At 43.2% G+C, this 14,991-nt stretch overlaps 1 protein-coding gene across 11 annotated transcripts in view; it reads left to right on the plus strand.

The window, feature by feature from the left end:
* The window catches only part of LOC129695749 (transducin-like enhancer protein 1), a 129,156-nt gene that overhangs the window by 49,402 nt on the left and 64,763 nt on the right, over positions 1 to 14,991 (plus strand). For 9 of the 11 annotated variants that reach the window (XM_055632999.1, XM_055632996.1, XM_055632997.1 and 6 more), the window contains one exon: positions 1,147 to 1,163. The exons of the other annotated variants lie outside the window; for them this stretch is intronic. In XM_055632999.1, coding sequence (XP_055488974.1) covers positions 1,147 to 1,163 — 17 coding nt within the window. The remainder of the gene's footprint in view (positions 1 to 1,146; positions 1,164 to 14,991) is intronic. 11 annotated transcript variants of the gene reach the window in all.

Here is a 14,991-nt window from a genome sequence, read left to right on the forward strand (position 1 = left end):
ATTTAGCACAGCCAAATACTTAAAACTCTGCACTCTTAACCCTTTTTTCTCTCTTTAGTGTCTCTATTTAAAAAACAAAACAAAAACAGAAACCAAGCCTAAAATCTTTCTTTCCTCAGTTAATGCTTTTGTGAATTGTTGAATTATGTTTTTAATTTTTTGTCCGATTCTTGTGGATTTGTATCACATGAATATAATTTCTGTATTGTTCATTAAAGGTGAAGAATTGCTGAAATAGTGTGGGGATATCATGATTTGTGCCATGGACCAAATTAAATATTTGTACTTGCCACTAATCTAAAACAAAATAAACACCAGCTTTAATTTGATCTATCTCCATTTCCTAATCCTTTTTTATAAATACATTTTTTTTTAATGCCCAGAAACATTTTAAAGGAATTAGTCACATATTACGATGGATAGGATCTATGAATCTGTTTTTTTTTTCTAGTGTAAAAGACTGTTTTGAGCTTAAACTGAATTGGTCAGAGGTTTAGTGAGCTCTACAGTGCAATTTTTCCTCAGTTCACCCAATGTTGCTTAGTGGGTTGTTACACTGGCAAGAGATAGAGGGGAGCTATTCATCGTCTTGTGGAAGTTTATTAATCGTTCTATTGCTCACTGCATTTTTTACTACTGATAACAAATAATTTTGACAATGAAAACCATCCATACTATTTATCTTCTTGAAATGTGTACTGGGCAAAGGGAAAAGTGCGATATTGCTGGGTATTCAGTTTGTAATCATGTCGTATAATTTAGCTGTTAAATTCAACAGTTTTTCTTTATTAAAAAAAATCTTGTAATGAGGATGAAAGCGCTGTGAATCCATATAATTTAATGAATAAGAATTGCACTTGTCAAATAATTCTCTTGTTGCCATTTTAATTTAATAACCCAGCAGTAATTTATTCTGTCAGTGGTTCTGAGGCCAGGGGATGTATGCAAAGAGCTGTTATACCTAATAATGCTAAAGTACAAGTGGAACTTTTAAAAGATGTATTAGGAATGTGCAATGAAATGAAAGAATAAAGGCTGTTATGAAAGCATCTGTCTGCTTGGTTTCTAATTTCTTTTTTCTTTTTTTTTTTTGCCTTTGTATCTGAACCACCATATCTATACATTTTGTGATTACTGTGGAAACAGAGAGGGAACCAGGCACAGTAAGTACTAACTAATATCCCACTTCCACTACTTTTATTTAAAACAAGTTAGTAAGACCAAACATTTTTTCAAATAGAGGTGAAAACCTGCATTCTTCTTTTTCCCTTATCTCCCTGTCCATGACATAATAAATATTATTTCCTATGTGATTGCAACACTAGAATGGATTTTGTTGAATTTCAAAATACAATGGCACTTTTCCCGTAGTTTATATCTGATTGCTATCTGAGTTATACTGAGTAAGAGTGCCTCAAATGAACTACCTGCCCTTTACATGATCATTAGTTCTTCAAATTGTTAAAAAGTTACCAGGAAGAAGAACTCGCTGCATATAGCTGTGGCTGTTCTTTTGTATCTACTGTTGAGCTGATAATTGGCAAGGTATATGAACTCATGACCAGATTATGTTAATTTCACTGAGCATTGGGTCCCTCGTTACAAAGCCATTTACATTTTGCAATTAAATGCATTCTTATAAAATATACAAGGACCATATTAGGGAATTAATCTGGAGTTCTAAATGGTTACTTCTGTAGCAATGTCTTTTGAGAGTATTGTATGGTTAGTCTCCCTTCATTCCCTGAGCATTTTGGTGGAAATTAAAAAAAATAGTTGCTCAAAAACATTTTCCTTTAATTATGTAATTCTGTAGATTAAAAGTACTGGCAAAATAAAATGGCAAATCAAACTTTTCACCACTTGTGTTTAATTGCAAATTCAAATTCATTGTGGTTGACGTTTCTTGGGCTGATTCATAAAATTTGAATTAATGGGATTATAAAGATCAGGAATGTTTTGGTATCTTGAAGGCTTCAGATTTGAGGTCAAAAATTGAAAGCTATTCTGTTATATAGAAGTTGTAGTGTTGTCTGTGATCCGAATAATTTCCTTGTGCATTTTGTAATGACAAACCCACTTCACAAACAAATCGCACTGCGAAGCTGCTACTTTATTTTGTGTTCAATGGTTTCCTTATTATCACACGTACCCAGGTACATTTCAATACTTTTTTTGCTTACAACTCAGCATGACTACCACCATACATTAGCATAATGCCCAGGTTACATCAGAATGTACGGAACAGAATGTATGCAAGAGGTGCAAGCTCGCTGTGCTTACCCCTCTGGGCAATGTCACGGTTTTGCTGTGAGTTGCGAGCCAGACATGTTGTTGGGATGGGCCATAGCTCACGGAGGCACCTTGTCCAGTGCCTGCTGCCTCCATCCTATCTGGATAGGTTCTGGGCTCCCCGGTTCAGCGACAGGTGAGCCAGGCCTGTCGTTGGGATGCGGCTACGGCTCACTGGGATTCCCTCTCCATGTGAGTTCCTATTTCCACAGTGGGTGAGGCTGTGGCTTGCTGGGATTCCACTCCTGTGCACAGCTCGCTGGGATGTGGATATTTCCATGATTGACAGCAACTAATTATGAATTTCTAGATATTAACCTTTAAGGTGTGTTTAAAACATTGAATGGTACATCTATGTTGTAACATTTTGTTGCAATAGCATTGTGGTTTAAATTCACAATCCTACTTCACCAACGTGAGGAATATTTTTGTTCTGGCAAGACATCCACATGAGGGAAACTATATGGGTTCTGAAACTCCAAGGCAACTTCTATCACCAAGCCAAACTACAAGGCTCCTGACCTGAAAAATCATCTGTGCACTTCCCTCCATGTATGCTGCTTAATGCCTATGAGGTGTTCTTTGAAATATGAACAATTGCCACAGATTTTATGGCTAAATGACTGACAAAAAGACATGAAAGGGACTGGGGATTCCCTTCACCATGATACCTTGCTTGTTCATGGTAGATGAAATCCGTACAAGGAATCCAATGCTGTGCGCCAGGTGCTGTTTAAGGGCTTATGAGAGGCTGGTAAGGTGTGTACCCATATAAAACAAGACTCTTGAGTAATATGGAGCAGAACAATAAATAGAAATGTCCAGGTGAGAGAGCTCTGATACTTTACTACTTCGTCAAAATGATTGCCTTTGGCTGTAGCACACCCCACCATACGCACAGATCCAGTTAGACAAAATTGCAATGTGGACTGATTAAAATAAATTTGCAAGGAATTGCCGGGTGACACACCAGACAAGGTGGGAGCAACGTTTGGCTCAAATGCCTCTCCCAGATTGGAAGAGAGGGCAATCTGCATGACCATTGGGCCAATGGAGTCTGTCACGGATATGTCAGTGAAGCTATCCGTCTTCATGTGTACTCACCTCTTGTACCTTCATCATTTTATCCATCCATTATTAGCTGTACTTTCTATCTTCTATGTGTTTTAGTTGTAGACAATTAAATTAATGGCAATTTTACAGATGCCAATTAACCTACAATTCCGCATGTCTTTGAAATGTGGGAGAAAATCTGAGCTTCCGGAGAAAATCCGCGTGCTCACAGGAAGAATGTGCAAACTCCACACAGATAGCACCTGAGGTCAGGTATGAGCCCAGGTCTCTGGCGCTGTGAGACAACAGCTCTACCCCTTGTGCGTTGGCTAATTCCACAAATGGGACCATGCACAAAGCATGATTCTTCCTCTGGGATTCCAGAAAAGGAAATAACAATCCTTGCCCCGATAGCAAGATATCTGTGGAATTCTCTGCATCAGAAGGCGGTGGAGGCCGGTTCACTGGATGCTTTCAAGAGAGTTAGATAGTGCTCTTAAAGATAGCAGTCAGGGGATATGGGGAGAGGGCAGGAGTGGGGTACTGAGTGTGGATGATCAGGCATGATCACATTGGCTCGAAGGGCCAAATGGCCTACTCTTGCACCCATTGTCTATAAACATACTGCTTCATTCTGTTTGACATTGCTAAGCACCAGCTCATGCTGGCACCATGAGTATAGAAAACATGGATAACAGGACACATTTCACAAGAGATGCTTGGAACCAATGTGCTGGACAAGATGCAAATGGGAATGTATTGAGGTGTGCCGATCTGAGCTCTCAAGTCCATCATGGGGGACCAATCATGAGAAAGCTGATGCACGTGTACATTGGATGATCAAAAGGTTGCCCTGCCTGCTAGACACCATGTACAAGACTATTTGCACGGGGCAATACTATCCAATTCTCAGATGGTTATTGGAGCCAGGAGGCTTCACTTTATTTCTGCAGTTGATATGTGGCAAGCTATGGTTCCATTCTGAAACAGCTGTTTGGATATGCTTTAGCTTGCTGGGAGGCACGGGCTGAGTTTTTATGGCTCAATGGGATCTCAGAGTAAGTTTTGTCAGTGTCACCCCAGGAGCAGAGATACCATCCAGGGTCAGAAAAATCTCCACTGGGACAATGTTGTCATTCCCCTTCAGTAGAGATGCTTTCAAAATGCAAAATTGCTACTCCCTGGGATATCATTGTGGGTTTAGTATCTAATGGTAAGAGTTATCTGTTCCTTGCAGATCCCCAATGCCCCTTAGGCAGAGGAGTGTGAAAGTTGTTTCTCAGCAGTTTAGCACTTCTAGGCTGTGCATTGGCCTTTGCCCCACTGCCAAATATCTTGATTTGTGGCCACGCATGGTGGAATTCAACAGTTAAAAGTTGGCCTTTGCATGGTTTGAGTTGATCATGAACATACTTTGCAGACATATGCTGACACCATGATAATGTGAGGCTGTACAGGAAAGTACTTCATCATGGTACTAGGCCAGCCAAACTGAATACACTCTGAGCGGCACGGTGGCGCATCGGTAGAGTTGCTGCCTTACAGAGAATGCAGCGCCAGAGACCCGGGTTGGATTCCAACTACGGGTGTTGTCTGTACGGAGTTTGTACGTTCTCCCCATGACCTGCGTGGGTTTTCTCTGAGATCTTCGGTTTCCTCGCACACTCCAAAGACGTACAGGTTTGTAGGTTAATTGGCTTTGTAAATGTAAAAATTGTCCCTCGTGGGTGTAGGATAGTGTTCATATGCGGGGATTGCTGATCAGTGCGGACCCGGTGGGCTGAAGGGCCTGTTTCCGCACTGTCTCTAAACTAAACTAAATGAAACACTCAAAGATAAAAGCACATTTATTATTTAAATATTTCTCATTCCAAGATGTTGTTTCTTGTTAATTGAAAAACAGATTGCATTGTCTAGAATAACATTTAAATAGGCTATTAAGACAACTTGCAAAGTATTGAAAAATACTCCCTTGTCAATTCTTCCCTTCCCTCTCGGTCCACCCCCTCCCCGGGCACTTTCCCTTGCAACCGCAAGAGATGCAACACTTGTCCCTTTACCTCCCCCCTCGACTCCGTTCAAGGACCCAAGCAATCGTTCCAGGTGCGACAGAGGTTTACCTGCATCTCTTCCAACCTCATCTATTGCGTCCGCTGCTCTAGATGTCAGCAGATCTATATCGGTGAGACCAAGCGGAGGTTGGGCGATCGTTTCGCCGAACACCTCCACTCGGTCCGCAATAACCAATCTGACCTCCCGATGGCTCGGCACTTCAACTCCCCCTCCCACTCCGTCTCCGACCTCTCTGTCCTGGGTCTCCTCCATGGCCACAGCGAGCAGCACCGGAAATTGGAGGAACAGCACCTCATATTCCGTTTGGGGAGTCTGCACCCCGGGGGCATGAACATCGAATTCTCCCAATTTTGTTAGTCCTTGCTGTCTTCTCCCCTTCCTCAGCCCCCCTGCTGTCTCCTCCCATCCCCCAGCCTTCGGGCTCCTCCTCCTTTTCCCTTTCTTGTCCCCACCCACCCCCGCCCCCGATCAGTCTGAAGAAGGGTTTCGGCCCGAAACGTTGCCTATTTCCTTCGCTCCATAGATGCTGCCTCACCCGCTGAGTTTCTCCAGCTTTTTTTGTGTAACCTTGAAAAATACATTTGTGTTGAATTGTACCACTCAGCATATTATTCCTCATTTCAGATATTTAAGGTTAGAGAGCATGAAACATTCCCTAAAATCATTTGGCTATGGTTATAAGCTCATCGTCACAAAAGAGAGAACTTGAAAGGAGTTTCATATATTTATTATCTTGAGTATCCACTGAATTTGCTATTGCTAGTAAATTCATGATCACTTGACCTCATGGTATTTGCACTTTGAATGATAAATCAGCTCTTGAAATTAGCGGTTGCCTGGGTGCCAATGACCACCCAGAGTGCCGCCGGGCAACCTAAAAGCCTAGTCATTTTGCCCGGCTTGGCACTGTAGATACTGGTTTATTCTGAAGATAGACACGAAAACTGGAGCAACTCAGCGGCTCAGGCTGCATCTCTGGAGAAAAGGAACGTGACGTTTTGTGTCGGCGGCGGCTGTATTGCAGGGCAAAGATATTAGTTGTGCGATGATGAATGGTCGGAGGGAATGACGGGCCCCACAGCGGCAGCAGCGGCCGCGACAGCGGATCCATCTCCTCCTCCTGCACCCAGTCCGCCCTGATAGCGGCTGCTGCCTGCCACTCTGCCAACGGTGCTTTCAAAACAAACCCTCCCGCACGCCGAGGCCGGGAGGAGGAGGAGGGAGGGGGAGGCCTCCTTCCGCCATCTGAAGCAGCTGCACCGCGCAGCCCTGCACCTTGCTGTTAGCTGGCGGGGGAGGCGGTGATGAGGAGATCCCAACCGCCTCCCCCTTTGGCAGCGGCATTTGGCGGTGGACAGGGACAGCCAAGGCAGCGTGGCGATGTGTTCTGAGGAGCGCTGACCTTCCTTCCTCCCCACCTCATCCTCTCTCCACCTCCCTCCTGCACTGAACCCCCCATTCATCCTGCACTGAACCCCCCATTCATCCTGCACTGATCCCCCCCCCAATTCATCCTGCACTGATCCCCCCCCCCAATTCATCCTGCACTGATCCCTCCCCCCATTCACCTTTTACTGAATCCCTCATTCACCCTGCACAGTCTCTCCAATCCACACTGTACTGACCCCCCATTCATCCTGCACTGATCCCCGTTCATCCTGCACTGATCCCATTCATCCTGCACAGATCCCCCCCCCCCCATTCATCCTGCACTGATCCCCGTTCATCCTGCACAGATCCCCCCCCCCCCCATTCATCCTGCACTGATCCCCATTCATCCTGCACTGATCCCCATTCATCCTGCACTGATCCCATTCATCCTGCACAGATCCCCCCCCCATTCATCCTGCACTGATCCCCATTCATCCTGCACTGATCCCATTCATCCTGCACAGATCCCCCCCCATTCATCCTGCACTGATCCCCGTTCATCCTGCACTGATCCCCATTCATCCTGCACTGATCCCATTCATCCTGCACAGATCCCCCCCCGTTCATCCTGCACTGATCCCATTCATCCTGCACAGATCCCCCCCCATTCATCCTGCACTGATCCCATTCATCCTGCACTGATCCCATTCATCCTGCACTGTTCCCCGTTCATCCTGCACTGATCCCCGTTCATCCCTGCACTGATCCCATTCATCCTGCACTGTTCCCCGTTCATCCTGCACTGATCCCCATTCATCCTGCACTGATTCCCATTCATCCTGCACAGATCCCCCCCCCCCCCCCCCATTCACCCTGCACTGTTCCCCGTTCATCCTGCACTGTTCCCCGTTCATCCTGCACTGATTCCCATTCATCCTGAACTGATCCCCCCCCCCCCCCCCCCCCCCCCCCCCCCCATCCTGCACAGACCCTCCAATCCACACTGTACTGATCCCCCTCCCCCTCCCATTCGTCTGTACTGATCCCCTCCCATTCATCCTGCGCTGAACCCCCCCCCCCCCACCCCATCCATCCTGTACTGATCCCCCCCATGCAAGAAGAATGCGGGGAACAGTCTGAAGAAGCGTCTGGACTCGAAACGTTGCCATTTCCTTCGCTCCATAGGTGCTGCCTCGCCCGCTGAGTTTCTACAGCACTTCTGTCTACCCCCATTCATTGTACTGATCCCCCCCCCCCCCCCATTCATCCTGTAGTGATCCCTCATTCATCCTGCACAGACCCTCCGATCCACACTGTACTGACCCCCCCCCCTTCATCCTGTACTGTGCCCCCCATTCGTACTGCGCTGACCCCCCCCCCCCCTATCCATCCTGTACTAATCCTCCCATTCAAGAAGAATGGGGGGAACAGTCTGAAGAAGGGTCTCGACCCAAAACGTTGCCTATTTCATTGGCTCCATAGATGCTGCCTCAACTGCTGAGTTTCTCCAGCATTTTTTGTCTACCCCCATCCATCCCGTACTGATCCTCCCATTCAACATCACTGACATCCCCTGTACTCTCCCCTCACAATTTTACATATTCCAGCCAACATGTACTAATTCACCTGCCTCAATCCATCCATCCCGCTCCGATTACCTTCTCAACCCCCCACCCCCGCCGCCATCTATCCACCCCGCCCGCACTGATTCACACACACACACACATGCACACGCACCTTTCCCTGACTTTGTGCTGGAAATGTCATCAGAGCGAACATAAAGACGGATTAATTAAATTGTGAACACGTGAAACATTAAAACCGCAGTGTTCGATTGTCACTGCTACCGTTGACATGTTGTTACAGAATTCATTTTAACGGCAAATCAATGCTCTTAATATGGAGTATCAGTACTGTAGTTTTTAATGAGCAACATTCACAACTACACGTTGGATTTATCCAGGTTTTACTTCTACAGTCGGTCATATACATCACAAATTTTTCAGGAGATATTTCAGTTGAAATTTTAACGTTAATTCTGAAGTGGGAATGATGGAAACAGCGTGTATTAATAATTAAAAATCTGGTGCGTACAAACTGGGTTCTTCATTGCTGTTCACAACACGTACATCTAATCTGAATGTCCGGTAATGTGGCGTTTAGACACCTTTAAACATATTACCAAAAGAACATTTTCTGCAGTTATGTCCTTTGGCCATCTCTTGTCAGTTAGTGTAATGTTTAACCTGTCAGATGGGTATAGTAGGTTTTAACAGCTATTATCATAAAATGCCTTTAGAAATTTCCTTGCAACCTGTATATTTTGTTGTGGATAAATTATGTGGGAAGCGAGAGTGTTTCTGTACCAATAGCAATAACGACCCATGCTATGGCCATGTTATGGTAATTTTCGATCCTTCACAGAAAACACGCTTGCATCAATCTGTAGTGTGCATGGTTAAGCATATATGTTACAATGGTCCAGGATTTATTGACACAGGTTGATCATACGCTGAATAAACCAACAACATTTTTGTTGGAAAGTGGAAAGAACAAATAGAAATTGCATTCATTGCAATGTGTAAAAAGAGTTGAGATACTGTATTATAATTTTGCTGCATATCATTTCTTGATTGGTGAATATGTTTAGTTTGTGACTTTATTTGAAGCAGAAATAATATGTGAATGCTTCATTGGGCATAATTCCGACTGGTAACTGCGCACTTCGTCCAAGCATATTATCGCACGCGTCATGCAAACCTTAAATGACCACCTAAACTGTCATTTAGCAACCTAAAAAGCTGCCAAGTTTGCCCGGCTGGCAACAGGGAAAAAAAGTTAAGTGAGAGCCAAGTCAAGTCAAGTCAAGTTTAGTCACAAACACATACGAGAGCAGTGAAATGAAAGTGGCAGTAAATATGGCCACGCTGGGTGAAAAATATAGATGTGGATGGCATGTATGCTTCGCAGATTTTGTTTGTAGTCCTGCAATGATCGCTGCAAAATTATCCACCAGTTGCTACTGTAACAATTCTGTTTTGTTCTCATCACATCAGTGTCTTTGGATTACCTGTGGCAGAAACAGTTGAATGGCTATGTGTCCGTGTCTCTGCAGGCAGCCTGCTTAGTTTAGTGATTCAACATCGAAACAGGCCCTTCAGTCCACTGAGTCCACACTGAACATCGTTCACCATTCACACTAGTTCTATGTAATCCCACTCCCTACACATTAGGGGCAATTTACAGAAGCCAATTAACCTACAAACTGGATGTCAAGGGTTATGGGGCGAAAGCAGGAGAATGGGATTAGGGGGGAGAGATAGATCAGCCATGATTGAATGGTAGAGTAGACTTGATGGGCCAAATGGCCTAATTCTGCTCCTATCACTTATGATAACCACATGTTTTCTCCATAAGGGAGGAAACTGAAGCACCCGGAGGAAACCCATGCGTTTATAAGGAGAACATGCAAACTCAACACAGACAGCACCCAAGATCAGGATCAAAATCGGGTCTCTTGTACTGTGAGACAGCAGCTGTGCTGCTGCATTGTATATACTTCCATTGCAATACTTGCCTGTAGTTTGATTTTATATCTGAGACTTCATGCAACCTGGAAACAATGTTGAGAATTCATGGACACAGTTTCACCACTGCTCTTTTCTGGTGAATCTGCTCTGTGAACGAGACAGGATTTTCCTGAGGATGATAAAGATGCCTTGGGTGTTGGGTGAATGCTTTAAGTGTGTCTGTCTGTGTATATGGTTCTGTTTGTCTAAACTGAGGGACAGCTCTATTAGTTCAGACACATTCCAAATGTGCGGTGGAAGGACTTTGCAGGGTAGATTGACTGGGTGAGTCTTTGTTCTAACTAAATCTTGTGTCTATAAGTGCAATTTGAACTAAAACAATTTGAAGTCTGGGAGTGTCAAATCTGCTATGTGCCTACTGCTTTATTTTGGATGTCTAGGTGTGGGAGGTGCTGCTGGGTGTGTTGTCACACAGCAAGTCTGAGGTGGTACACACTGCTTCTGTTTACTACTAGTGGAGGGTGGGTGGCATATCAATCAATGTGTATTGCTTGATTGACTGATTCCTGGGATGTCAGGACTTTCATATGAAGAAAGACTGGATAGACTCGGCTTGTACTCGCTAGAATTTAGAAGATTGAGGGGGGATCTTATAGAAACTTACAAAATTCTTAAGGGGTTGGACAGGCTAGATGCAGGAAGATTGTTCCCGATGTTGGGGAAGTCCAGAACAAGGGGTCATAGTTTATGGATAAGGGGGAAATCTTTTAGGACCGAGATGAGGAAAACTTTTTTCACACATTAGAGAGTGGTGAATCTCTGGAATTCTCTGCTGCCGCAGAAGGTAGTTGAGGCCAGTTCATTGGCTATATTTAAGAGGGAGTTAGATGTGGCCCTTGTAACTAAAGGGATCAGGGGGTATGGAGAGAAGGCAGGTACGGGATACTGAGTTGGATGATCAGCCATGATCATATTGAATGGCGGTGCAGGCTCGAAGGGCCGAATGGCCTACTCCTGCACCTATTTTCTATGTTTCTACGTTTCTATATGCTTTGCCGTGAGAGGAATCAAGCTCCTTGGTGTTTTTCTTAGCAAATGGAAAAATATGTCACCTGACTTTACCAGGCATGTGTTGAGAGAACTTATGGGAGTCGGAAGGTGAGCCACTTGGTGCAGAATACAGTCTCAGAGCTGCAGCATTTGCTTCAGTGCTTCTGTGGCAGGTCGAACTGAACTTATTTTCAGTAGTTTTCAGGATGGTGATGATGGGAATATCGAAGAGCTGCACAGATAGTCTTGTGCTAATAAAGATCATGTCAGCATTACCTTGCATATCATCCAGAATGTGCTATTTGTAGTGTTGATTGCTTCACGATGAAATGTAATGGGGATTTGGGCAAGCTGATTGAATCAATGATCAGTAGGAACATGGCAAATGAAGGATAATATGGGGGAAAATAAGGTATTCCTTTATTGACTCTTTTCAGCATTCTTTGCTCCTGTAATTAAAATGTTCTTCCCCACCTTTCTCCATTACACTAATTGAGTAAACTGCCACTCAACGCTATGGATAGTGCTGGTAACTTGCCTATCTATTCATATGAGCTTGGGAACTAGTCTGGCTGGTCCAGCCTAATACACATATGCTGATTGATTGGCACATTAAAAATGTGCATTTTGTGTATAGAAAACAGCTTTGAGCTATTTTGTCCCAGTGCTTCTGGATTGCATAAATAATTTTCCTGCCAAAATGGACAGTCCAAAACCATTAAAAAAATATATTTAAATATACAGATTTCTAGTTTATGGAGGAAATGTTTTAATTTGCAGTTGTTTGAGATCTATAGTATTTTATCTTTTCTAACAAATTGTCCATGACTTTGTACAATTTCCACTAATTTTGACAAAATTCAATTCTTCATGCCGTAACGTGGCCTTGATGAACCAGCAGAAAGCTTTTGCTAGCTTTGTACGCTGCTAAATGTTGTCCTCATGTGTATAGAGGTCATCTTTGAAAATTACATCTTTTTAACGCTTGAACATACTTTGTTCTTTCCCTTATTGTGTTTCTTTCATTAAGATGCAGTTAGCCACACATGCGTTAAGTGTATCATAATGAGTCTGTAGGTGAATTAAGATGTCATAATTTGCACCAGGTGCAGCACAGAATTATCAAATAATATTATTTGGCACTTAATGACTATCTAATTGTTTAAATGCACAGCACATCAAGTTATTTATCAACACTGTGAGGTTATTCGTGCATTAACCACATTATGCTTGAATTTAGGCTAGTGAGGATAAATGAGTTGTCATGGGCTTCAGTGTTTTTCAGACGTGCTTCCTTTATTTCTTACAGCCTGGAAATTATTGGTCTCATGGGGATTGGTTTGGCAGCTGAGGAAACATAGCTGAATAATAGGCATTATTTTCACATTAGGGAGCCTGCCATCTTGCTTGTGATGCACAATTGGGTTTTCCTTTCAAAAGATTTGCATTTGCCTCTTGAGGTTTTCAGTTTGAATTCTGTTGGCAAGAGTCAGCTTGAGGGCCCAGATTAGCCATTACACAGACTTCAAACCACATCGTTTACAATGACAGGAAGTAATGCTATGATGAGCATTAACAATGTTTTAACGTAATAGTTGGAAAAACTGTGTTTTGTATCCCTGGCTAATTTAGTGATGGAAACATTGAGGTACTTTAAGCAAATGTTCATTTTGCATTGATAGAATGAAAATAAAATACATCAATGCTATAGAAAAGTCTCCTGTCTATATTGTACAGCAAATCATTTTGACACATGCTAAAGAACAGAGAAATAGCAATATTTTTAGTCAGTTCTTCTGTGTAAATTAAACTTGGTGATTCATAGCAGCTGAATGTCACTTTTTCCCTGGATTGTCGTTTTTTAATCCACTTTGTAGAGGCGGATGAAGGTGTTTATTTTCCCTTTTTACTTGCAGCTGGTCAGCAGGATAGTCCAAGTCTAGGCCATAGATGTTGCGAAGACAGCATCTGCAGTTCCTTCCTACACATAGATATTCCAACTTCTCCATCAGTAGTTTTCAGTATCAGATAAGCCCTGTTCTACTTTTCCTATTTTTCTTCCACCTCACGCTCCTTGCAGATCGTTGCCTAAAAGGTATTTGGAATATTTGTCTTCCATAGTTTAAAAAGAACTGCATTGGAGTTTTTGTTTTCCTTGCTTTATCTTTGCTTCCTGTGCAATGGGTACGTTTCAGTGAAACCAAAACTACTCTTCATTTGTCTATTTGCTCAGGAGATTCAAAATGGATTTTCAGATAATACATGTACCTAGAAACAACAAAATCAAACATGTTTTGCCTAGTATAAATTGTTCGATTTGGAGCCAACTGGCAACGCTCCGCCATCAGACAATGTCATTGCAGTGGGACATGCTAATCATTTCAACAAAATGAAATATTAAATGTGGGAAACGAGAGCATTAAGATTGTGATTGGAAATTTGGTTTCCTGAATCTGTTTGTAATGCTATTATGATCACATACGGATGCTGGTTTTGAATAGGCAGCAGATATTTAAGGCTCAGTAAAATGCAGATACAAGAAACTGCAGATACTGGAATCTTGCATAGGAACAATGTGCTGCAGTAAACATCTCAGGGAGACGTGCAAAGGAGACATTTCGAGATTCTTCTTCCTAGAAGGATCCCAACCTTACCCAAAACGCCACCTCTCCATGTGAGATGCTACCTGATCTGCTGAGTTACTCCAATATTTTGCATCTTACTCTAAGATTCAGTGTGTTTGTCCGTGTGTTGCCACAGGAGATGGACAAGGTCTTGAATGAATATTTCTCATCTGTCTTTACTGTGAAGTAAGACATGGAAGCTTGTGATAAGGAATGACGTTTCCGGTTGGAGAACCTTTTTCAGACTGAACAATCTGAAGAAAGGTCTCGACCAGACATATCGCCCATTCCTTCTCTCCAAATATGCTGCCTGTCCCGCTGAGTTACTCCAGCATTTTGTGTCCACCTTCGATTTAAACCAGCATCTGCAGTTCTTTCCTACACATGGAATCTTGTGAGTTTGGGGGGTGAGAACGGTGATATCCTGAAACATATCACCACTATTACTGAAGAGGTGTTGGCAGCTTTGAAGCAAAAAAAGGTGGATAAATCCCCGGAGACTGAACAGGTGTATCCTACACATTGTGGGAAGCAAGAGAAAAAATTGCTGTGGCCCTGACAGCGATTTTTGTATTTTCAACAGCTATTGGTGAGATATGGAAGTCTGGAGGGAGGCTAATGCTGTGCCTTTATATAAGAAAACATCTGTTTTCATCAAGGAGAAAGATATGGAGAACAGTGAGATCAGTGTGAAGAATAGCAATATGCAAAGGCAGTATGAGATTAAGATGGAGGTGATGTTGGTGTTGGAACTCTTGAAGAGCATTAAGGTGGATACATTATTTTGGGATATTGGGAGAGACAGATGCCTTGTGGAAGATCTTTGCATCTTTTCTAGTTACAGACGAGGTTCTAGGGGACCTGTCATATAAGGGAAGTAAAGGGATTTTTGGAATTAGAGAACGATGAGCCACATGTCAGTGGTAGAAAAGCTATTGAGAGGATTCTTCAGGATGAGATTTACTCCCATGTGGATGAGAATGGATTAATTGGGGACA

This window comes from Leucoraja erinacea, chromosome 3 (assembly GCF_028641065.1).
Source record: "Leucoraja erinacea ecotype New England chromosome 3, Leri_hhj_1, whole genome shotgun sequence".
In the NCBI taxonomy this organism is placed as follows: domain Eukaryota; kingdom Metazoa; phylum Chordata; class Chondrichthyes; order Rajiformes; family Rajidae; genus Leucoraja; species Leucoraja erinaceus.